This window comes from Macrosteles quadrilineatus, unplaced genomic scaffold (genome assembly GCF_028750875.1).
Source record: "Macrosteles quadrilineatus isolate MER2022 unplaced genomic scaffold, UCM_ALF_1.0 Scaffold_5__1_contigs__length_97177068, whole genome shotgun sequence".
In the NCBI taxonomy this organism is placed as follows: Eukaryota; Metazoa; Arthropoda; class Insecta; order Hemiptera; family Cicadellidae; genus Macrosteles; species Macrosteles quadrilineatus.
Window position 1 is genome coordinate 95,291,671 of NW_026542598.1, and position 25,681 is coordinate 95,317,351.

At 32.4% G+C, this 25,681-nt stretch overlaps 1 protein-coding gene across 2 annotated transcripts; it reads right to left on the reverse strand.

Moving 5' to 3' along the window:
* Window positions 1-467: 467 nt before the first annotated feature.
* Window positions 468-25,646, reverse strand: LOC128994699 (zinc finger protein 665-like). Of its 2 annotated transcripts, XR_008490911.1 has the most exons (4): window positions 25,431-25,646; window positions 16,511-16,699; window positions 10,104-10,284; window positions 468-1,299 (listed from the first exon to the last, which is right to left on the reverse strand). XR_008490911.1 is itself a non-coding variant. In XM_054419425.1 (3 exons), the coding sequence occupies exon 3, from the start codon at window positions 9,955-9,957 to the stop codon at window positions 8,509-8,511; it is 1,449 nt and encodes a 482-aa protein (XP_054275400.1). In that variant the 5' UTR covers window positions 9,958-10,284; window positions 16,511-16,699; window positions 25,431-25,646; the 3' UTR covers window positions 7,577-8,508. The 2 variants fall into 2 exon arrangements, 1 of the variants encoding a protein (XP_054275400.1); XM_054419425.1 differs by lacking the exon at window positions 468-1,299 and having other exon boundaries at window positions 7,577-10,284.
* Between the last annotated feature and the right edge of the window lie 35 nt (window positions 25,647-25,681).

The window sequence follows — 25,681 nt, forward strand, 5'->3', positions numbered from 1 at the left end:
CCGCATGTACTGCACTTATAAGGTCGCTCTCTGGTATGAACATATGTATGTTGATTCATATTGCCTTTATATCTGAAGGATTTTCCACATGTATTGCACTTATAAGGTCGCTCTCCACTATGAACGAATGCATGTTCCTTCATTTTGCTATTGGATGTAAACGATTTTCCGCATGTACTGCACTCATAAGGTCGCTCTCCACTATGAACTAATGCATGTTCCTTCATTTTGCAATTGGATGTAAAAGATTTTCCGCATGTACTGCACTTAAAAGGTTGCTCTCCAGTATGAACCAATGTATGTCTCTTCATAGCACTTTTGGTTCGGAAAGATTTTCCGCATGTACTGCACTTATAATGTCGCTCTCCAGTATGAACCAATAAATGTCTCTTCATATTGCTTTGCTCTTTGAAGGATATTCCGCATGAACTGCACTTGTAAGGTCGCTCTCCAGTATGAACCAATGAATGTCTTTTCATAGTATTTTGGGTTTTGAAAGATTTTCCGCATGTACTGCATTCATAAGGTCGCTTTTCAGTATGAACCAATGAATGTGTTTTCATAACTTTTTGGGTTTTGAAAGATTTTCCGCATGTACTGCATTCATAAGGTCGCTTTTCAGTATGAACCAATGAATGTGTTTTCATTTCATTTTTTGTTTTGAAAGATTTTCCGCATGTACTGCACTTATAAGGTCGCTCTCCAGTATGAACCAATGAATGTCTCTTCTTATTATTGTTGGTTGTGAAAGATTTTCCGCATGTAGAGCACTTGTAAGGGCTCTCCTCAGAGTGTTTCATCAAATGACTCTTTACTAGTTTTAGTTGTATAAAGGTTTGCTCACATATCAAACATTTAAAGGGCCGCTCACCCGTATGCTCTAATATATGTGTCCTCATTTTCCAGTGAGATGAGAAGCTAATTGAACATAATGGACATTTATAAGGGAGCTGTTTATTGATGTTAAACATTTTTTACTTATCACTATCGAATTATGAGGAACACTTATCAGGACCAAGTAACTAACTACATGAGTCAACTAGTCAGTATGATTTGTATGTCTATTTAAATATTTCCCTTGGTTGAAGAATTTGTTAACTATTCAATAGTTACATACTCATTCATTTTCAGACATCTCTTGCTCAAATCTTGTTTCCAATGTGTTGTAAGTGTAATATAGGAGTTGAATTTTCCTTTTATCTGCTTGTTTTTTGTTCAATTATAATTATTTTTCTTATTATATCGAATTATATATTTTAAGTTTCTTTTCCTCATGTCTGGGATAGTATGTTGCCACTTCTGAAAAAGACCATGCTTTATTAGACATATATATTTTTATAACACATTTATTTAAGCTTTCTGTTCATTTAGGTTTAGCATTAATTTAAAAAAAATTACAATAATACTTGCTCATTAATATTATAATAATCCAAAATCAGGGTTGTACACACACACAAAAAAAAATTACACACGGCATTTAAAATTATGTTGGCTAATCTAAATAAGAACGGTTTAACATCTATTGTAGCCTATTTGGAACTTTTTCTGAAGTATCTTTAACCTCACGCCTTGAACGTTGATTTCTACTCATTGCAAACAAGTTTAGCTTGCTAACTGTGGAATTTTTAGGAAAGGTCATGATTATTACGTGAGTCATTTCATTATAAAATGAAATGACTTTCTTTGTAAATTTCCGAATATTTTAAATTCGGGATTTATTGTAGTCTTTAGTCAATATTTTGTATGAAGTGGAATAACCTCAACGGCTACTCTTAGAAAATAACCTGGATGGAATAGGTTCGTACAGGATGAAATATATTTGTTAATTTAGTAAGTACTATGACAAGTTCCAATGGGCGGAAAGCAATATTGTTGGGGATTTTAAACAGGTACTGTCTGTTGCTCTAAGCAAAAAAGTTTAAAATAGTATAGCCTAGCATGTATGATATATAATAGTAAAGGGAGCATCCATAAATAATACTAAAACCTAGAGGTAGTTTCCGTTTTTTTAAAAACACCAAAAATATGAATGTCAATGCTGATGTAATAGTATATTACGTTACTAGTCCTGAAAATAAGTGTTTACCGGACGAGTGTGGTCGTTCCATAGATATATAATATTATATATCTATGGGTCGTTCCCGTGCGAGACGAAGTCGAGTACAGGATTATCATACACGAGTCTGGTACACAAATTTTGGACGAGTTACGTACGATAGTTTACGCCATACTACTAAATCTGTACAAATCCTTATATATTTCCATCAACTAAAGAACTAAAAATCGCTAGTCATAACCTCTAAGAGAGGTTATGTTTTTGTTTATAACCTTTCAATGCCACCTAAATACAGTATAATCAGCTGATTGGTGTCCGGTAAAACTCATTACAGTACAGTAGTACGCAATGAAACCCCATTTGAATAAGCTGGCGGCAAACAGCTGTTTTCTGGACTAAATCTTTGCAAGGGAAGTTCGTCAAAATAATTTAGTGTGGCGTGTAAAGTAATTTAGTGATTGGTTTTGATAAGTGGGTAATTTAACCCTAACCAGTCGCAAAAGAGTTAGGAATCAGCCGATGATTAGGCCTATTTTGATAGAATATGTAAAGTCAATCGCACCTTTAAGAGGAATACAACCACATAAACTTACACTAATTGTATTTTTTTATGTTGATCAAAAAAATCTAGGGTTAAGTTTAGTCAATGGAATACCTTTAGTTTGCGCTAATAATTTTGTTAAGCCTTAACAAAAGGAGTATAAGCTTAAAAAAATGAACTGGGTAGGGATGCTAATTTAGCGGTTTTGACTAGGAACTAAGCTTATCTCAACACACCTATATTTGCCTATTCATATTCGACGAAGACTACTTCCTAAATTCCAATCAGGGAAGCCTTTTTTTATCACCACTAACCACAAGACCAAAGCTACCTTAATAAACCAGTATTTATTCACAAACAATTATATGTTTCCTGCCTTTAACAGAATTAAGCCTTTGGAGTGATTCAAATTATTTATTGAAAATAACATCAACAAAAGCAAACAAAGACAAACAACAAACTGTTTTTTACACAAAAGATATGGTGTACAGAGATATCTACTCTGACACATAAATAATATATATTTCTGAGTGTGTTTAAATATTAGAATAATTTGTTATACATTATTGAGCTCTTTAGGGAGTTATGTCCCTACAGGCCACTAGTTTATATATATTTATATATATATATATAGAGAGAGAGATATCTAAATATATAAAAGGCAAAGCCCTCACTGACTGACTGACTCACTCACTCACTCACTCATCACTAATTCTCCCACTTCCCATTTACCTAGGAGGCTGAAATTTGGTACACCGATTCTTTGGGCATTAAATAGGAAAACTAAGTAGTTTTTATTCTGATCGGGCTTTCGGGCTCCGCCCCAGTGGCTCTGGAGTTTCCCATGTTAACCTTATGATTTTTCATATTTCAAAGGAATTTCTTAACAGCTGTTTCAATTAAACAAGCTGGTTCTGTTCTATGGTGTTCAATAACATTAAAGTTAACAAGGATTACCAACAGGGTGCAGCACTATTATTATTTTTTTATTTATGACTACAGCCAATTTGCAACCTGGAAGCGATTTAGCGTAGCGAACGAGCTAACCTGAAGGCAAGTGAGCGGAGCGAACCGGTCCTAAAGGTGAGTGAGAGTAGCGAACGAACTTCAACCAGGACGTGATGGAGCCATGCGAACGAGCTCACTTGTGAAGTTAAACGGGACAAAGCCCGCGGGTACAGCTAGTATATATATATATATGTCCATCCGCACGATAACTTGAGTAATTTTTGTCCGATTTTGATAAAATTTGGTTTGAAGGTGTAAAGCGGGATAAACTTGAATGAGTTCGGGAACCAGCATGATCGGACCATGGGAACGGGGTTTTACAGGGTGTTTTATGGGGTAAAAATGGGGTTTTCTCATTTTTTATCCTTAAAACACACAATTTATCAATTTTTCTCCAGACCTTTTTAAAGAGCTTAAAAAAACAAATAATTTAGTATATCAAAGTGTTTTTGTACAATAATAGGTTACGAAGAAAATTCTAAAAATTGTTAATTTAAAATTCCCATGTTATTCTTATAGAGAATATTAAACATAAATGTTAATTTAATATATTAATAATAAAAAAAAAAATCCAGGCAAATGGAAATTCGCTAAGTTGGCAGGTTTGCTGCAGCGGGGGTATTTATTTTTGTATTTAGCTGTTAATTGAGTTGAAACTAATCTACTTAAATTGGTTATGAATATATAATGTGAATTGTCACCATTTTTATGATACAACAGATCAATATCTAAATTTGCATCATACTTTTCAGATATTTGTAATGGAAAAATCTTTTCATCTTCATAAATTCTATGTACATTAATTGACATGGATGGATAATATATTTAGAATCAAATGATCTTTTTTCAAATAATTTTATATCTTTTAATGTTATTGGATAATCAAAACCTTTAAAAATTTCATCATTTATGTAACGCTGATACTGTTTAACCCGTTCAGAGTTTTTATTTGTTCTATCAATAGCACATCTGACAGCAAAAATGAAACAATAATCATCTTTATTTTTAAAATTTATACAACACTTCTTGTTTTTCACTTATTGTTTTTTTTTTTTTTTTCATTTGGTAATTCAACATACGATCCAGCATTTAATGGATTAACTTTGTATAATTTGAGATTTAATTCTAAACATCTACTTAATGACCACTGCCTTTTGAGGGTTGATTTAAATTTTCTCTTAATATCAACTTTTCAAACTGATCATCAATAAACTCATCAATATTTAAGATATCTGAACTCCTAAGAGCATAATACATTGTACTTGTTTGTTGTTCACCACTAACCAGTTTTCTTTGATAATCACATGTTAAAGCTAACTGTCCTTTTATATTTTTAAATTCTTGTTTTTCAATCAATTTTTGAACTTCAATCCTTTGTGATTCTAAATAATCAGATATATCTAAATCATCATTTGAATTTGCTAGAATATATTCTTGAAAATAGCCTTTTAAACGATGCTTCTTGAATATTTATTATATTTTGTTTTGGAATTGGTTTATTTTTAAGATAATCCGTTAATATTTCAATCAATTCTTTTCTAGTTTCATTTGCAACTAGCTGTACCCGCGGGCTTTGCCCCGTTTTACTTCATAAGTGAATTATTACTAGAGGTTAAAATACCTTATAATCCGTCAGTGTGATCAAAAAGTCACCGATGAAAGGCGACCGGTTTCAACCCATCAAAGGGGTCATCATCAGGCGTTGAATGGACACATAATTACTCCGAAGAGGTCGTCATAAAGTCAATAAATACAAAACGAAGAACATTTTAAATTTTCAATTTAACAGAACAGATTTTTACAAAAATGTGTTTAAGTGTTTTAACTGTTCTTCGTTTTGTATTTATTGACTTTATGACGACCTCTTCGGAGTAATTATGTGTCCATTCAATGTCTGGACTTGTAACTCAATGTGCACATACCGTCCGCCGCGCAGTCAATTTGTAGCCACACGTGTTTTTGTAAAAATGTGTTTAAGTGTTTTAACTGTTCTTCGTTTTGTATTTATTGACTTTATGACGACCTCTTCGGAGTAATTATGTGTCCATTCAACGCCTGATGATGACCCCTTTGATGGGTTGAAACCGGTCGCCTTTCATCGGTGACTTTTTGATCACACTGACGGATTATAAATTTATATATTGTGATCAGGAGGCAAAAACAACAAAAATGAAGTTCATAAGTGAGCTCGTTCGCATGGCTCAATCACGTCCTGGTTGAAGTTCGTTCGCTACGCTCACTCACCTTTGGGTTGGAGCTCGTTCGCTGCGCTCACTTGCCTTCAGGTTAGCTTGTTCGCTACGCTAACTCGCCTCCAGGTTGAAGTTTGTTCGCTACGCTCACTCACCTTTTGGTTGCAAATTAGCTGTTGTCATAAATTTAAAAAAAATTATAGTGCTGCACCCTGTTGGTAATCCTTGTAACTTTAATGCTATTGAACATCATAGAACAGAACCAACTTGTTTAATTGAAACAGCTGTTAAGATTCATTAATTCCATTTAAATATGAGTACTCATTAGGTTAACATGGGAAACTCCAGAGCCACTGGGGCGGAGTCCGATCAGAATAAAAACAACTTAGTTTTCCTATTTAATGCTTATAGAATCAGTGTACCAAATTTCAGCCTCCTAGGTAAATGGGAAGTGGGAGAATTAGTGATGAGTGAGTGAGTAAAAAAGAATTATTTCTTAATTATTTATTAATTATTTAAAAGAATTATTTCTTAATTATTTATTAATTATTTAAAAGAATTATTTCTGAAAAAAAAATGAATAGACGAAAGAATAAGAACAAACATCTTATAAATATTTTAAGAAAATTTAATCATTTTAAAACCATATCGTACACAACAATTACCTAATGAAATCTATACATTATTTATTTTAGATAATAGTTTTGAAATAACACCTAAAAATATAAAATTGTTCTTAAAAGAAAGAAATTATACAAACTGGATATTTTACTATCAATTCTTAAACAAAATATTCAATATAAATTTTGAATTAAGTTTTGAGGATAAAAAAATAATACAGCAATTTTAATGCATATTTCAGATTTATAAAAAGAAATATATCATTAAAGAAATTGTTACCAATGATTGTTAAACTTTTAGAATAAAATTTTTATATAAAACCAGATTTTGATGATAACTTTTTAATATTTTAAAATCATTTATCAAATTATCCATGTATAATATATCAGCAAAATGGTTTTTCTGATAACATAAATGTTATAGAAGATATTATTAAATAAATAAAATATTCATCTATCACACTCCAGTTCTAACAAACAGGAGTGTGATCTTTGTAATTTTTTCATATATTTCAATTATTAACTATATAAGATTTTTAAAAATCAAATTTGTTTATAATAAATGGATCTACTAGAAGAAATTAATATATTGGAGAATGTAAATTTAAAGAATATAAACAATTAAAAAGTTTAGAATTGGATACAAATTATAAGATTGAAAAATTTGATAAAGTTAAAGATAAATATGGATTCACAATTATTATTGAATTAAAACAACGTAAAGTTCAATTGCCTCATAGATTTATTGGTAATTTAAATGAAAAAACAATTAAAGAACTAAACAAAAAAGATTTCAACTTAATGATTACTGAAATTAAAACATTCAAAGATAAAGAAACTGTTTTGGTTAAATTTGTATAAAAACTATTCGATATTCTACATATTTTATAACTTTCTTTGTTTTTAAAAACATTTTGTTTTGTAGACAATATTATGGAAATTTAGGCATATTTATAAAGATTTCATCAATATTTTAGGTTTTTTTCTGATAATGTTGGAAATTGGCCTAAAAGAGGCGAAATGTTTACATATTAGTATTGAAAAACAACAAATTTCATTAAATAATTGAAGTCTTCCTTTTTAGAGCCAAAAGTAAAATGATACAATATACTAATATGTATATATAATCTTGTTTGTTTTCTCATGAAAGACTATCATCAAGTAGTACACTAAAATCGATTTACAGTATGAACCAATCTTATATGACTTATTTTGTTTATAGTTGTGAAAGATGTACTGCATTATTAAGTTTACCCTCCAGTATAAATTAATGTATATTTCTTCATATGAATTTTGTTTGTGAAAGATTTTCAGCATGTACTGCACTTATAAGGCCGCTCTCGAGTATGAACATATGTATGTTTCTTCATATACATTTTGGTTGTGAAAGATTTTCCGCATGTACTGCACTTAAGAGGTCGCTCTCCAGTATGAACATATGTATGTTTCTTCATATAAATTTTTTTGTAAAAGATTTTCCGCATGTACTGCACTTATAAGGTCGCTCTCTGGTATGAAATAATGCAAGTTCCTTCATTTTACTATTGGTTGTGAAGGATTTTCCACATGTACTGCACTTATAAGGTTGCTATCCAGTATGAACTAATGTATGCCTTTTCATAGCATTTTGAGTTGGTAAAGATTTTCCGCATGTATTGCACTTATAAGGTCGCTCTTCAGTATGAACCAATGAATGTTTTTTCATAGCATTTTGGGTTTTGAAAGATTTTCCGCATGTACTGCATTTATAAGGTCGCTTTTCAGTATGAACATATGTATGTTTCTTCATATAAATTTTGTTTGTGAAAGATTTTCCGCATGTACTGCACTTATAAGGCCGCTCTCGAGTATGAACATATGTATGTTTCTTCATATACATTTTGGTTGTGAAAGATTTTCCGCATGTACTGCACTTAAGAGGTCGCTCTCCAGTATGAACATATGTATGTTTCTTCATATAAATTTTTTTGTAAAAGATTTTCCGCATGTACTGCACTTATAAGGTCGCTCTCTGGTATGAAATAATGCAAGTTCCTTCATTTTACTATTGGTTGTGAAGGATTTTCCACATGTACTGCACTTATAAGGTTGCTATCCAGTATGAACTAATGTATGCCTTTTCATAGCATTTTGAGTTGGTAAAGATTTTCCGCATGTATTGCACTTATAAGGTCGCTCTTCAGTATGAACCAATGAATGTTTTTTCATAGCATTTTGGGTTTTGAAAGATTTTCCGCATGTACTGCATTTATAAGGTCGCTTTTCAGTATGAACATATGTATGTTTCTTCATATAAATTTTGTTTGTGAAAGATTTTCCGCATGTACTGCACTTATAAGGTCGCTCTCCACTATGAACTAATGCATGTTCCTTCATTTTGCTATTGGTTGTAAAAGATTTTCCACATGTACTGCACTTATAAGGTCGCTCTCCACTATGAACTAATGCATGTTCCTTTATTTTGCCATTGGTTTTGAAGGATTTTCCACATGTACTGCACTTATAAGGTCGCTCTATGGCATGAACTATTGCATGTTGCTTCATTTTGCTATTGGTTGTAAAAGATTTTCCGCATGTACTGCACTTATAAGGTCGCTCTCCACTATGAACTAATGCATGTTCCTTCATTTTGCTATTGGTTGTGAAGGATTTTCCACATGTACTGCACTTATAAGGTCGCTCTCCAGTATGAACTAATGTATGCCTTTTCATAACATTTTGGGTTGTGAAAGATTTTCCGCATGTATTGCACTTATAAGGTCGCTCTCCAGTATGAACCAATGAATGTTTTTTCATAGCAATTTGGGTTTTGAAAGATTTTCCGCATGTACTGCATTTATAAGGTCGCTTTTCAGTATGAACCAATAAATGTCTTTTCATATCATTTTTGGTTTTGAAATATTTTCCGCATGTACTGCATTTATAAGGTCGCTTTTCAGTATGAACCAATGTATGTCTTTTCATAACCTTTTTGGTTATGAAAGATTTTCCGCATGTACTGCACCTATAAGGTCGCTCTCCAGTATGAACCAATGTATGTCTTTTCATAGCATTTTCGGTTGTGAAAGATTTTCCGCATGTTCTGCACTTATAAGGTTGCTCTCCAGTATGAACTAATGTATGACTTTTCATAAAGTTTTTGGTTGTGAAAGATTTTCCGCATGTACTGCACTTATAAGGTCGCTCTCCAGTATGAATCAATGAATGTCTCTTCATATTATTGTTGGTTGTGAAAGATTTTCCGCATGTACTGCACTTATAAGGTCGCTCTCCAGTATGAACCAATAAATGTCTCTTCATATTATTGTTAGTTGTGAAAGATTTTCCGCATGTAGAGCACTTGTAAGGGCTCTCCTCAGAGTGTTTCATCAAATGACTCTTTACTAGTTTTAGTTGTATAAAGGTTTGCTCACATATCAAACATTTAAAGGGCCGCTCACCCGTATGCTCTAATATATGTGTCCTCATTTTCCACTGAGATGAGAAGATAGTTGAACATAATGGACATTTATAAGGGAGCTGTTTATTGATGTTTAACATTTTTTAATTATCACTATCGAATTATGAGGAACACTTATCGGGACCAAGTAACTAACTACATGACTCAACTAGTCAGTATGATTTGTATGTCTATTTAAATATTTCCCTTGGTTGAAGAATTTGTTAACTATTCAACAGTTACATACTCATTCATTTTCAGACATCTCTTGCTCAAATCTTGTTTCCAATGTGTTGGAGGTGTAATATAGGAGTGGAATTTTCCTTTTATCTGCTTGTTTTTTTTCAATTATATTTATTTTTCTTATTATATTGAATTGTATATTTTAGGTTTCTTTTCCTCATGTCTGGGATAGTATATTGCCACTTCTGAAAAAGACCATGCTTTATTAGACATATATATTTTTATAGCACATTTAAGCTTTCTGTTCATTTAGGTTTAGCATTAATTAAAAAAATTACAATACTTGCTCATTAATATCATAATAATACAAAAATCAGGGTTGTACACGCACACGGCATTTAAAATTATGTTGGCTAATCTAAATAAGTACGGTTTAACATCTATTGTATTTGGAACTCTTTCTGAAGTTTCTAAAACCTCACGCCATGAACATTGATTTTTTCTAATTGCAAACAAGTTTAGCTTGTTAATTGTGGAATTTTTAGGAAGGGTCATAATATCATTTTACATGAGTCATTTCATTATAAAATGAACAAATACAGAGTTCTTTTTAACCTGACCATCCTCGATTGTGAGGTAATTTTGCATATTTTTAACTTCACTAGTATTTCAGGCCTTGAACCTAAGATTCAATAATAAGATTCAATAATAAGATTTATTGCAGCCATTAAACATAACATTTTGTAATAGGCATTGTTACAATAGTACTTAAAAATAGATCATACATCAATTATAAATTTCAATACATATATCCTATTTAGAATCTAAACATGATATGTCACTATTTAAAAACTCTTCCTGCGTGTAGAATGCTTTTGATTTTAAAAACTCAGTAATTTTTCTTTTAAATTGGTTTAAAGGTAGTTCACGAAAACAAGTGGGTAGCTTGTTGAAGAAAATATGTTGGATGTAAAAATGGCTATTTAAAGTTTTTGAAAGTCTGATTTGAGGTGTGACTAGGTTGTTTTTGTGCCTGGTGTTGTATGGATGAGAATAGCTAGAAAATTTTAAGGGGTTGTTTTTTATATGAATTAAATTACAAAGAATGTACATAGATGGCAGTGTAAGCAAATTTAAATTGGAAAAGTGATCCCTACAGGATTCATGATCTTGCAATCCTAGCATGGCTCTAAGAGCTTTCTTTTGCCAAACAAATGCTTTCTGAGCTAAGTGTGAACCACCCCAGAGACGCAAACCATAAAGCAGCTGTGAGTGAAACAAACCGTAGTAAGTCATTTTTAGAGTGTTAAAACTCACACATGATCTAAGTTTTCTCAAGAGACAGGTTATTCTAGCCAATCTTTTACAAAGTTGTGTGATGTGGTTATCCCAGATTAGTCTGTTGTCAAGATGGATGCCTAAGAGTTTGACTGTTTTATAAGCATCAGTGGGTTGATCTTTTTTTAGTGAAAAGTAGATGTATTCTGTTTTTTCCTCATTGATAGCCAAATTATTGATTTTATACCAGAATTTAGCACAGTTTAGGGCATGATTAAGATCGTACTCAACTGTTAAAACATTATCATCTTTACAGAACAGGGTAGTATCATCAGCATAAAGTATTGATTGAGTAGGGATATTAAAACTAAAGTCGTTAATAAAAATCAAAAACAGGAAAGGTCCTAAAATGGACCCCTGAGGAACACCAGCATTCAATTCCAAAATATCAGAATAATCATCTCCTATCACGACCTGCTGTTTACGGTTTTCCAGGTAGGATTGAATGATGTTGAGTTCACGGTTCCTAACGCCATAGTAATATAGTTTATCAAGAAGAATGGGATGGGAGATTGTGTCGAAGGCCTTGGTCAAATCAATAAGGCATGTACCTGTCACCAACTTGTCTTCAAACCCTTGCAAAACTTGGTTAATTAATTCTTCTACAGCCATTGTGGTTGAACAGTTGGCTCTAAAGCCGTATTGACCTTTATATAAAAGGTTATTAACAGTAAAAAAGTGTTGAAGCTGCTCAAGCATACATGATTCAATTATTTTTCCTAAAATTGGAACCAAAGCTATTGGACGATAGTTTGATGGGACATTCTTGTCGCCTTTCTTATGAATTGGCGTTACTCTGGAGGTTTTTAAACAGTCAGGAAACTTTCCTTCAATTAAAGCGAAATTTATAAGATGTGTTAAAGGTTCCAGGATAAAAATTAACTATGTATTTAAGAGTAAAATTGGAGAGTCCAAACAAATCTTCACTACGGGAACCACTGAGTTTACAGACCAAAGAATGCACTTTATGTTTATCAACAAGGGTCCATTTAAATAACTGGATGTCAGGAGTATTTGAATATGGCTTAGGGCAGTTACTCAACAATTCAAGATGAGTAATTACATTATCATCATTATAGAGTTTATTTTGTGTGTTGTTTGAAACAGAAGTAAAGAAATTGTTGAGAGTGTTAGGTGTTAAAGTTGTTTTGGAAAATGTTTTAATCTGTCCTGATTCTTTTCTGATTATTTCCCAAGCTTTTTTACATGTATTTTTGGATTGAGCAATTAGTTTGTCATTAGCAGTGATTATGGCTTCTCTTATCTTGTTTGTATACATGCTTTTGTACCTTTTAAAATTGTTCCTATCATTTACATTCTTGCTATATTTCCATTTGTCATACAATAACAATAAATATTTACGCATTGACTCCAATTCTGTAGTAAACCAACTATTACATCTATTATTCATCTTAATATTACTTTTCACATTTACAACAGGACAGCATAAATTAAAATCTGAAATTAAAACCCTAAGAAAATATGTAAAAGCTAAGTTTATGTCATTAATAGAATACAAGGTAGGCCAATCGATATTACTTAACCTATTGACAAAATTTTCAAGTCTTGTTGATGATACAAGGCGTTTCCTATAGTAAGAATCCTCTTTGTTAACTAAGCAACTGTTATTCTTATTTTTATCAATCAAGAATTTTGAAACCACTCCAGCATGATCCGATATTATTCCCTCCCCAGTAATAAAACAGTGAAGCAAGGCTTGATTGTTGACATTAGTGAAAATATTGTCTAAACAAGCAGTTTGTCTGGTTGGTTTAACATTGGTTGGGAACAAATCAAATGACCTAAGTAAATTCAAAAAATACTTTCCCTCTTTATCATTAACATTTAAGATGTTTATATTGAAATCACTAGGGCGATGTACTTGAAAAGTTTAGGTTTAGATGAAACAAATAATAGAAGATCTTCCAATTTTCTACAGAACTCTGTAAAGCTTGAATCAGGGGTACGATAAATAGATAAAACTAATAAGTCATAATCTAACAATCTAACAGCACATAGGTAGGTACCTCAAGTAAAAAGTTAAAGCTAAAATACAGTATATAGGTATTAATCCTATTTAGTTAGTTTTAGCGAATTTTGCTATAGAAAAGTAGCTATTACCGTAAGTGACACATTAAGACCTGGGCCTGGGACGGATTTACTTTTTCATTTTGATGTCCCCAGTAATGTCTGCAGGTTTGCTGAGGTAGGGGTATTTTAAATATATTAAAATGGTAGGTAAAAATTAGTGTTTTTTTGTGTGCCTGCTAATCTAAAATATTCTGTAATATCAGTTATATTTGCCTTAAAGAAGACCATGAGCTTTAAGGTCATTTAATAACATGAACTTATTCAGTAAAATTCTAACACAGATAGGCTATGCTTTCAAAACAGATCCATAATACATCACCCAGTATTAACACAATAATTGTTTTTGGATTTGTTCCTGAAGAAGGCTTAAGCTGAAATATAGAACATTTTTTGTTAAAAAGTGTGTTAGGGCCTAATAGTTTATTTTTTATACTGAACTGTAAGTGCCCTGATAATGGTCAAATACTTTAATTTCACCATAGCTAGTGATTTTCACGAAGAACTGGTAATATTGGAATTAATATAAATTTGAAATAAAAACTTCACCAATATTTTTAGAATTTTTTTTTAATTTTTAATTTTATTTAGCTATTGATGTGTTCACTTTACATTCACTGGCTTATATTCATCAATAGAAAAATGAGTGGTTGTGTTTTTCTACAATACTGTTTTAATAAAACCAAGGAGAATAATACTAAGGTAATTAGGCGAAACTCTTAACTCTTCTCTAATTTGTACGCAATTCACTTTTGTTTCTAAAACCAGTTAAATATCTGTTACTTTTTTTTACTCAATGCTTTTTTTTATTAAAGGAAATACGATGAACTACGGAACAAGGAAAAATAAGAACAGTTAAGTCTTAATTACATTGATTAAATTTGTCAGCAGATATAAAAAACAAATTTTTCTCTTCAGCGTCCTGTCTGTCGCAAAGCACGGGTAGAGCAGCAACAAAGTATTTAATTTGACAACATGACATTATAATTGAGAAAAGCTTATTATATATTATAGACATTAATAGATTATAAAGTTGTTTCAAAAAGCTTAAAAATGCCACCACTTTATTAATTCCTGATTGTTTTTTTTTATCAAACGTCTTAAGTTGGTCATTTGGTATACATGTTTAATTACTTTATGAACCAAACTTTTAACAGTCATCTCTTATCATTGAGTTAAGTTAATGGCGACTTCTGAACAAACAGGTGTATAGTTACTTGCCACTTCCCCACTACCTTTACCCATATTTGTGACCCTTAGATAATAGAAGAGTGCTCATTTTTTTTAAAATTAATTATGTACATATATTAATCAACACAAAAACTTTTATTAATGTCACAATGTGAAGTAGTTAATACAGTACAAGTAATATATAAATGAGGTTGCTCTTGTGTATGAACCACTAAGAAATATATGTATCAAAGTATTTGCAAAGAAATGCTACGGACAAGCCTTTTATGAGGCTGATGTATGTGATAGATTTTACACAAGTATAGTGTACTTATAAGTGGCTCTCCAGTATAAACCAATGAATGTCTCTTCATTTTGCATATTGTCAGGGATTTTCCACGGGTAAAGCACAAATAAGGTCACTTTCTGGTTTTAACCATTCAACCATTGTATGTATATATAATGTAGACTATGTATAATCTTGTTTGTATTCTCATGAAGGATTTTAAACAAGTAGTACACTAAGATCGATTTCCAGTATGAACCAATCTTATATGACTTATTTTGTTTATGGTTAGGAAAGATTTTCCGCATGTACTGCATTTTTAAGATTACTCTCCAGTATGAATTAATGTATGTTTCTTCATATAAGTTTTGTTTGTGAAAGAGTTTCCGCATGTACTGCACTTATAAGGTCGCTCTCCAGTATGAACATATGTATGTTGAATCATATAGCTTTTGTATCTGAAGGATTTTCCACATGTACTGCACTTATAAGGTCGCTCTCTGGTATGAACTAATGCATGTTCCTTCATTTTGCTATTGGTTGTAAAAGATTTTCCGCATGTACTGCACTTATAAGGTCGCTCTAATGTATGAACATATGTATGTTTCTTCATATACATTTTTGTTGTAAAAGATTTTCCACATGTACTGCACTTATAAGGTCGCTCTCTGGTATGAACTAATGCATGTTCCTTCATTTTGCTATTGGTTGTAAAAGATTTTCCGCATGTACTGCACTTATAAGGTCGCTCTAATGTATGAACATATGTATGTTTCTTCATATAAATTTTTGTTGTAAAAGATTTTCCGCATGTACTGCACTTGTAAGGTCGCTCTCCAGTATGAACATATGTATGTTTCTTCATATAAGTTTTGGTTGTGAAAGATTTTCCGCATGTACTGCACTTATAAGGTCGCTCTAATGTATGAACATATGTATGTTTCTTCATATACATTTTTGTTGTAAAATATTTTCCGCATGTACTGCACATATAAGGTCGCTCTCCACTATGAACTAATGCATGTTCCTTCATTTGGCTATTGGTTGTGAAAGATTTTCCACATGTACTGCACTTATAAGGTCGCTCTCCAGTATGAACCAATGTATGTCTTTCCATAACTTTTTTGGTGGTGAAAGATTTTCCGCATGTACTGCACTTATAAGGTCGCTCTCCAGTATGAACCAATGAATGTCTCTTCATATTATGGTTGGTTGTGAAAGATTTTCCGCATGTACTGCACTTATATGGGCTCTCCTCAGAGTGTTTCATCAAATGACTCTTTACAAGTTTTAGTTGTATAAAGGTTTGCTCACATATCAAACATTTAAAGGGCCGCTCACCCGTATGCTCTAATATATGTGTCCTCATTTTCCACTGAGATGAGAAGATAATTGTGCATACTGGACATTTAAAAGGGAGCTGTTTATTGATGTTTAACATTTTTTTTACGTATCACTATCGAATTATGAGGAACACTTATCGGGACCAAGTAACTAACTACATGACTCAACTAGTCAGTATGATTTGTATGTCTATTTAAATATTTCCCTTGGTTGAAGAATTTGTTAACTATTCAATAGTTACATACTTATTCATTTTCAGACATCTGTTGATCTGTTGCTCAAATCTTGTTACCAATGTTTTGGAGGTGTAATATAGGAGTGGAATTTTCCTTTTATCTGCTTGTTTTTTTTCAATTATATTTATTTTTCTTATTATATTGAATTGTATATTTTAGGTTTCTTTTCCTCATGTCTGGGATAGTATATTGCCACTTCTGAAAAAGACCATGCTTTATTAGACATATATATTTTTATAGCACATTTAAGCTTTCTGTTCATTTAGGTTTAGCATTAATAAAAAAAAAATACAATAATACTTGCTCATTAATATCATAATCCAAAATATCAGGTTTGTACACCCACACGGCATTTAAAATTATGTTGGCTAATCTAAATAAGTACGGGTTAACATCTATGGTATTTGGAACTCTTTCTGAAGTTTCTAAAACCTCACTCCTTAAACATTGAGTTTTCCTCATTGCAAACAAGTTTAGCTTGCTAGTTGTGGAATTTTTAGGAAGGGTCATAATATCCTATTACGTGAGTCATTTCATTATAAAATCAACAGATACAGACTTCTTTTTAACCTGACCATCCTCGATTTTGAGGTAATTTTGCAAACCTATTGTTAACTTCACTAGATTCAGATTCAGAAACACTTTATTCAAGATTTACATTATACAAATATAAATGCAGACTGGCGTCAATAAGTACAATTAATTCTATAAAATATAATCAAAATGCTCACTAAATGACTAGTAACATTTGCTTATTATAAATATTTTCAATTTCTTTTTAAATGTTTTTATATTATTAATTTCCATTATACTGTATTTTTAGGCAGTGAATAAAACAGCCTAGTACCTGCAGCAGTGGGTTTTTTATTATAAAACTCTAAATTATGCCTCTGGATGGCTGGGTAGTTCCGATGCCGAGTATTATAATTATGTGTCATTCCCAATTTTGGAAGGAAGTGTATGTGTATTCATTTCACTTTTTAGCGAATTTCCCATATAGGGAATAAGCTATTACCGTAGTACTCATGGTAAGACCTGGACCCGGGACCGATTTTTTTTTTCGTTTTGAGGTCCCTAGAGGCCAAAAACACCATCCGTTCAAATTCATATATATATATATATATTTAAAGATTAAACATTAATAAACTTAGTACCCCAGTAAAATTATTTATTAAAATATTTACTGACTATAGTTTCGGCTCTAAGGCCATTTTCAAAGTACTTCAAAGTATACTTTGAAAATTTAATTCAGGGGTTTCTATTCCAGAAAAACTAGATCTGTGCGACATATGGTGTTAGTAGATGCAGACATAACAAGATAAATTTCAGACGCTTAAATTCCCCCCCCCAATACCCCGGAATCCCAAATCATTTAGTAATACTTGGATGCCAAATGTTTTATTACATGTATTAGCGTACATTTAAATGTTGTAGCCTCTGATTGAGAACCTCTAAATTTTGCTGTTTGGTTGTTGTTGTAGATTAAACTTATATTTGTCTTAATGTTGCAGTGGCTGCAAGAAAGAACTTTTCTGAGGCTACAGAGGCATCAATAAAGACGTTGATTAGTAATTGGCTACAGCAAGCCAAATTCAGGACGAGCAGGAGGTATATTTCTTATTATTATCTGATTGCAACTTTATTTACATTCTAAGCTATGAATTGTATTGTTAACTAATATGTGTCTTTTACAAGCAATGAATAAATAAGCGGAATAAACCAATTTAAAACTTTTAGGTTAGGGTAAGGTAGTTGACAGTAAAGTGGGATTATTTATTGCCACTGAGTGTGTTGTGTAACATTACAGTGATGTGGTCAATGAATATTCCTAACTAATATGTGTCTTTCACAAACAATGAAAGCCCCACAAAGCTTGAGTTTGTGTCGCACATGCTTAGTCGGAATAAACCAATTTAAAACTTTTAGGTTAGGGTAAGGTAGTTTACCGTAAAGTGGGATTATTTATTGCCGCTGAGTGTGTTGTGTAACATTACAGTGATGTGGTCAATGAATATTCCTAACTAATATGTGTCTTTCACAAACAATGAAAGTCCCACAAAGCTTGAGTTTGTGTCGCACATGCTTAGTCGGAATAAACCAATTTAAAACTTTTGGGTTAGGGTAAGGTAGTTGACAGTAAAGCGGGACTTATTTATTGCCGCTGAGTGTGTTTTGTAACATTACAGTGATGTGGTCAATGAATATTCCTAACTAATATGTGTCTTTCACAAACAATGAAAGCCCCACAAAGCTTGAGTTTGTGTCGCACATGCTTAGTCGGAATAAACCAATTTAAAACTTTTGGGTTAGGGTAAGGTAGTTTACCGTAAAGTGGGATTATTTATTGCCGCTGAGTGTGTTGTGTAACATTACAGTGATGTGGTCAATGAATATAGTGTTCCTAACTAAAGTCCCTCAATGCTTAAGTTAAGAACCTGTCATCTTTAACCAGCCTTATGGTCATAAGATTTAAAACTACCAAAAACCCTAACATTCACATTTTTTCACATAGTAAAAATTTTGATTTTCTCTAATAACATTAAAATGCTTGTTTCAGGAAGAAAGAAGTAGCCCCAGCTCTGGACCACGATTTGGATTAGGTTGGCCGCTGTATATACCTTATTAACTCTATTATTTTTTATTGTTTTATAATAATTTTCTAATAAACATTATATCTATCAAGAACAGTTAATTTTGTTTTAATTCTTACCAGCACACTTCTCTGTAATTTACTTTAGTTCCAAAAGATGAAAGTAAAGTAAAAGTGTAAAAATGGTTATACAATTTTTGTTATGTTCTAATTATTTTAACAGTTTTATGGATTAAATATATTTTTTATTATAGATAAAATTATATTTTATAACATGCTGAGTGCCAATTTTAAGATGCAAAGTCAAAAAATATATCATTGGGCAGAAAATACTTTTTATATAATCAAAAAGAAATTATATATAGCCAGTAAAGTGAAATAATTTTCAGTGTAAAAATGAAATATATCAAATGGTGGTTGATAAAAAAACTTTATTTACCTAATAAAATTACTTAAGAAATATTCCTCTGAATTAATATTTTATATACTGACCATTTTTATAAAAAACATTAGAGTATTATACTAGATTATGAAAAAGTTATAAAAAGCAGTAAGTATTGAACTAACAATTCCATATGTTTCAAGCTATTGTGTGGTTTTGGTTATTGAATTTACTCAGTTACATCTCATGAAAATTAGGTGGAAATTTAAACTAATTTTTAAGACATGTAACCAAGTAAATTTTGATTAATTTTTCCAATAAAATTCAAAATTAAAAAAAAAAATCATCCTTGGTTCAGTCAATAATTAACCTTGTTTATGCCTTGGAACTTGAAATTTCCCTTGAAATCTGCTTGGTTTTGAGCTTGGAACAGGCAATAAAATTCAAGGCTGTTTCAACCCAAACCTGTGTTGACTAGGATGCTTGAATCAGGCCTGATTTTGCCTTGATGTCTTGAATATTATTCCTTAATTCAAGGTTGGTGTCTTGAAAATTGAGGGTCAATTCAGCCAACAAACAACCAAATTTTGCTATGTGGGGTGGTGTGTTCACTTCACATTCACTTGTTTACATTCATTTATAGAAAAATGAGTGGTTGTGTTTTTCTACAATTTTAATAAAACCAAGGAGAATATAACTAAGCTATTTAGGAGAAACTCTAAACTCTTCTCTAATTTTACGTAATTTACTTTTGTTTCTAAAACCAGTTAAATATCTGTTACTTTTTTTACTCAATGGTTAGCGTTTAAATTAAATAGTTTTGAATGATAAAGTGTGTTTGTTATTAAAATATCAATAGCTTAGTATGAAATAGCCTAAATGAAAACGCAAAGTTTGATCAAAATTTATCCACAAACAAGCCAACTACAACATATTATAATAAGTTATTCTCCATAAAAATAACATGGGAATTTTAAATTAACAATGTTTTAAATTTTTTCCGTAACCAATTAAAATATCGTACAAAAACACTTTGATATTGGTAGTCTACTAAATAATTTTTTTTAAGTTCTTTGAAAAGGTCTGGAGAAAAATTGATAAATTGTGTGTTTTAAGGGTAAAAAATTAGAAAACCCCATTTTTACCCCATAAAACCCCCCGTTAAACCCCGTTCCCATGCTGGATCATGCTGGTTTGCGAACTCATTCAAGTTTATCCTGCCTTTACACCTTCAAACCAAACTTTATTAAAATCGGACAAAAATTACTCAAGTTACGGGTATTGTGGGGATGGACACATATATATATGTACTGTAAGCGTACGACTTGTTTGCGAGCCGGGTGCGCGGGGGGAGAGCGGTACCAATCTCCCACCACGCAGCCAAAGTTTCCGTAGCATTGGTCGGACCACGCTTTCTAAAAACATTCGACCAGCGCTGTTCGCGTTGTTTTCCTTTATTGCGTACATTTTTTTAGAATTTAAATTTGAATTTATTTCTAATACCATACAATGTAATTACTAAGGGTTTTATATTATTGTTTTGGTACTGTATTAGAGTATTTTATTTTCATATAACTATTTTTTTTACTTATTTAAATGTACACCAAACGGTGAAGCCATATTAGGCATATATTCCAATTTAATTGCTAAGTTTGACTTTTTAGGTGTAAATTATTAATTTTTATAGATCTAGAGTTTATAGGCGACATCTTAAGATATAGTATTTTATGTAAAAACACTAACAGATATACCTATAAACAGAAAACCATAAGGCTTAGTACATATCATTATGGAAACTTTTGCTTATTTTCGTATTATGTACAATAAATAACACCTTAAAATTTCGAACGGGTTTTCCGAACACCCTTTTAAACAGTTAATGGCTTGCAGTTATTTATTTTATATCCCTAAGTTGATAAAACGAAAGTCGGTCTCTTAATGTCGCACGTAAAGTATTTTATGACACTATTTTATGACCGGACGAGTATTGTATTCTATCGACTGTCAGTTTATTGGACTGTGCTGTTTAGATGAGTAGTGCGGTTGAGTAATTAATGAGTGATTGTTATGCCGTGGGTTGAAAAAGTGTCAGGCTAGGCTAACATAGATTAATATCATGGCAACCGCCCGTAAAAAAGGGTAAACCATTCACAGAGAAGCAATGGAAATATTATAAGACCAACAGGTGCCGTGTGTTGGTGTACGCATCCGCTGGGAGTAGAAGTAGTATAGACAACATTTTTAGGGCGACTAGTAGCAGATCGCCAAGCGCCCGGCTGTGGTGGGGGCCCCTCCTGGCTAAGGAGGCAGTGGAGGGGCCACGCGCAAACAAGTCGTGCGCTTACAGTAAGTTATTTATCTCTATATAATACAGTAAATATTTGCCATAGATATATATCCCTCCGAGCGTCACTCGTCGAAAAATCGACTCACGACACACTTTGTGTAGTGTCACGCGTCGATTTTTCGACGCACGAACATTGTTTACGGCGAAGGCTCTATGACTGACTGAATCGGATTGAACTGGATCGAGTTAGGTATCGTTCTTTTCATTAGATTCTAAGCTTTCTCCAGAGGTCTATCTCTAAGCGCTTTATGTTCTCCGAGCCGATCGTAATTGTAGCAGACAGCTGACGTTCTTGTTTTAGACAACTTGGTTATTTCACATCGGTGACTTGTGTGTTTTTGTACGTTTATCGTCGTTTTTAGTGGTAAAAATGGACAGTAGTGATAAGAATAAGAATCTTTTATTACCCTTTAAACATTTTACAGTGCAATAGGGTTCGTCATTTGTTACATAATATTAAAATGTAATTAAATATTTCACATGAAATAGTAACAAAAATAATTTTATCAAATAAGTTAAGACAAGCTGGTCTGGTTATAATCTAAAATCTAGTCTAATGGCAGGAACATGGTGAAACATAGGGCAAAAAATATGAGCAAAATACAAGTCAAAATAGAACGAGTACATAGAAACAATACTAACATGGCAAGATGATAAAAATAGATTTTGAAACAAATTAACAAAGGTAAATAAAAATATGACTATATCAAAATGGTTAACATCAGAAACAAGTTACTTAAATAATGTGACTAGAATGGCACAAAGAATTAAACAAGTTAGGGACATTGCGTTTGTTTTTCAAACATCAATTTTGAAATATAGCTTTTAAAGAACTCATCTAGTTTGTAAAAAGGGTGGCTAGTTAACCATCTGTACAAAGTAGTCTTAAACACATTATAACTAACATGGTGAGAGGTGTAATTAAGTTTGTTGAAAAGTGTTATACCTATGATTTCAAAAGAATTTTTTACCTTACTTAGTCTAGCAAAAGGAACATGAATCAAGTGAGAGCCTCTAGTGTTGTATGCAGGGCCGATTTACCGAATAGGCACGGTAGGCACGTGCCTAGGGCGCGAGGCAATTGGCTTTTTTGGGGGGCGCCAAAAAATTGGGAAATAACAAAAATTGGTAGGCCTAGTTGTATTTGCATGATCGCAGTAAACTTCCAAAAATCCCTCCCGGCCGTGTAGAAATCGTAACCGACTCCCGCAATTGAGGTAAAATTCTGACTATTTTTTACGGTCGTGTATACATAATTATTGCCTTCCATGATCGCGGCGATATATGAACATTTCCCGCGGTCGTGAGGAGATAATTATCGTGTACCGCGAATGAGGCAAAATTCTGATCACCCTACGCAGCCGTGAAGACATCATTAATTGTACCCCGCGGTCGTTTGTTTGTAGCAATTGCCTCCCGCGATTGAGGCAAAATGGTAATCATTTCATGCCATCTTGTGGAGATCATCATCGTGTTCCGCAAATGAGGCTAAATTCTGAATTTTCCCGCGATTGTATGGACATTATCATCGCGTCTTGCGCTATCGCTATTAAATTCTAAACATCCTTCGCGGCCGTGAAGACATCATTAATTGTACCCCGCGGTTGTTTGTACATAGCAATTGCCTCCCACGATTGCGGCAAAATGGTAATCATTTCCTGCCATCTTGTGGCGATCATCATCGTCTTCTGCGATCGCGGCGAAATTTTTGCTGTTTCCTGCGTTCGTGTGGACATCATCATCGCCTTCCGTTACCGCGACAATATTCTGATCATCCCTCGTGGCTCTGTAGATATTCAATTCAAATCAATTCAATCACCATCGTCTTCTTCGATCGCAGAAAATTCTGATAATCCCTCGTTGCCGTGTGTAGACATATTGTCGTCTCACGCGGTCACGGAAACGTAACTATTGTCATTCGCAATGGCGGTAAATTGAAAATTCCAGGTGCATATACAAAATTCACGCATATTTCCTGGTTAAAAAAAACTCAAGCATAATTCACGGATTCCCAGTTTTCCTGGTCGGTGGACACCCTGTATATATATATAGCAAAGGGGCGCTACTATATAGTTGTGCCTAGGGCGCTGACAGGGTCAAAAACGGGCCTGGTTGTATGAGTGAACATTTTCATTTAAAACTAAACTAATGAATTTCCTTTTAACATGCAACAAACATAGTAAGATGTACATATTTACAACAGTCATTATTTTACTATCAACAAAAAGAGGCCTACAGTGAGCTAGATAGGGTGCATTATTTACAATTCTAACAGCTCTCTTTTGCAAAATCAAAACATCATAGACATTACTCCCATTACCCCAGATAAGAAGGCCATAGGTCATGACACTCTGGAATAGAGCGAAGTATACCATTTTAAGGTAACTAATTTCAACACAATCTTTTAATTTCCTCAAGAGGCAGATGACCCTACTGAGTTTTTTGCAGACATTACTGATTTGGTGGTTCCAAGACAGTCTAGAATCAAGAGTGATACCTAGAAGGTTAACAACCTTATCCTTATTGTTCTCAGAGCTCTTTAAAGAAAATACAATTTTTTGTGTTTTATCTAAATTTAGTAACAACATATTTGATTTGTACCATTCATTCATTAGCTTCATCAATCATGTGACTTAATTTAAAATCAGTTTCACTAGCATTTGAACTTGGACCAAAAAAAGTTACATGGTCTGATATACGTAATGCACTAGAAGATGATATTAGTGATGTTGAAGGCTGACTTATTGACGATCCGGATGAAGTTGGTAGTGACATTGATGTTAATTATCAGCCAGATTCCTAGCTATGGTTAGGCTATGCATTCTTAGCTAAACGCTATGTACTGAAATCTGTTTTTGCCCATAACTTATTTATTTGCAAATCTACTTCCTTATATTATTATATATTTGTAATCCTCATAAAATTTAGAACAAAGTGGCTATTTTCAAATATTTATAGGCCTATAATTTATAGCCTACAATTTCATTGAGCGCAAACTTATTTTTTTTTTCAATTTTTCCAAAATAATTTTTTTTTACCAAAAAAAATTTTTTGAAACAAATATTTTTTATGTTTTATGTATGATATTGAAGCTCATGATTTTCCAAACAAAATGGTATATAGAACAGTAGAATTAACATTGTTTTAAGCTTCTCAGATCCGTTTTAATAAAACCTTGCAAATGCGCCAAAAATAGGTGGACATTAAGGCCTAAACTATGGACACTCGGAGGGATATATATATATATAAGTTAAATATCTCTCTATATATACATAGGCCTATATAAAAATTTAAACGAAAGGTGTTTTTGCCTCTGGGGACATCAAAATAAAAAAGTAAATCGGTCCCGGGCCTAGGTCTTACCATGAGACCTACGGTAATAGCTACTTCCCTATAGGGAAATTCGCTAAAACATCTTTTTTAGGCATCGCCTAGGCCTACTTTAAAGAACTTGGAAACTTGCCAAAATTGAAGTTTAAAAAAGTGTTTAAGAATTGGCTACTAACAAACCCATTCTATAAATGTTATGACTATTTTGAGGCTTTGAAGGTTGAACAATTATGTAGTGCATGGACCCTATGATATGCTATGGTATGCCTAATTTATTTACCTTTGCATGGTTTGCTGTTTAGACTTGCAGTTTTGTTTGTTTTGTTTCCTTTTATATTTAGTTTTATTGATTTTTTATTTTACTGTGACGTAGCCTATTGTACAAACTTAATGGCCTAATAAAATCTTTGAATCTTTAAAATTTTTAATTTGAATGTGAATAACTTACTAACATACTAAGAAAACACAGCACCCCTGGCAATTCCGATATAGACAAAACAATCACTTCACTTCAGGTTAGGACGGAAATGA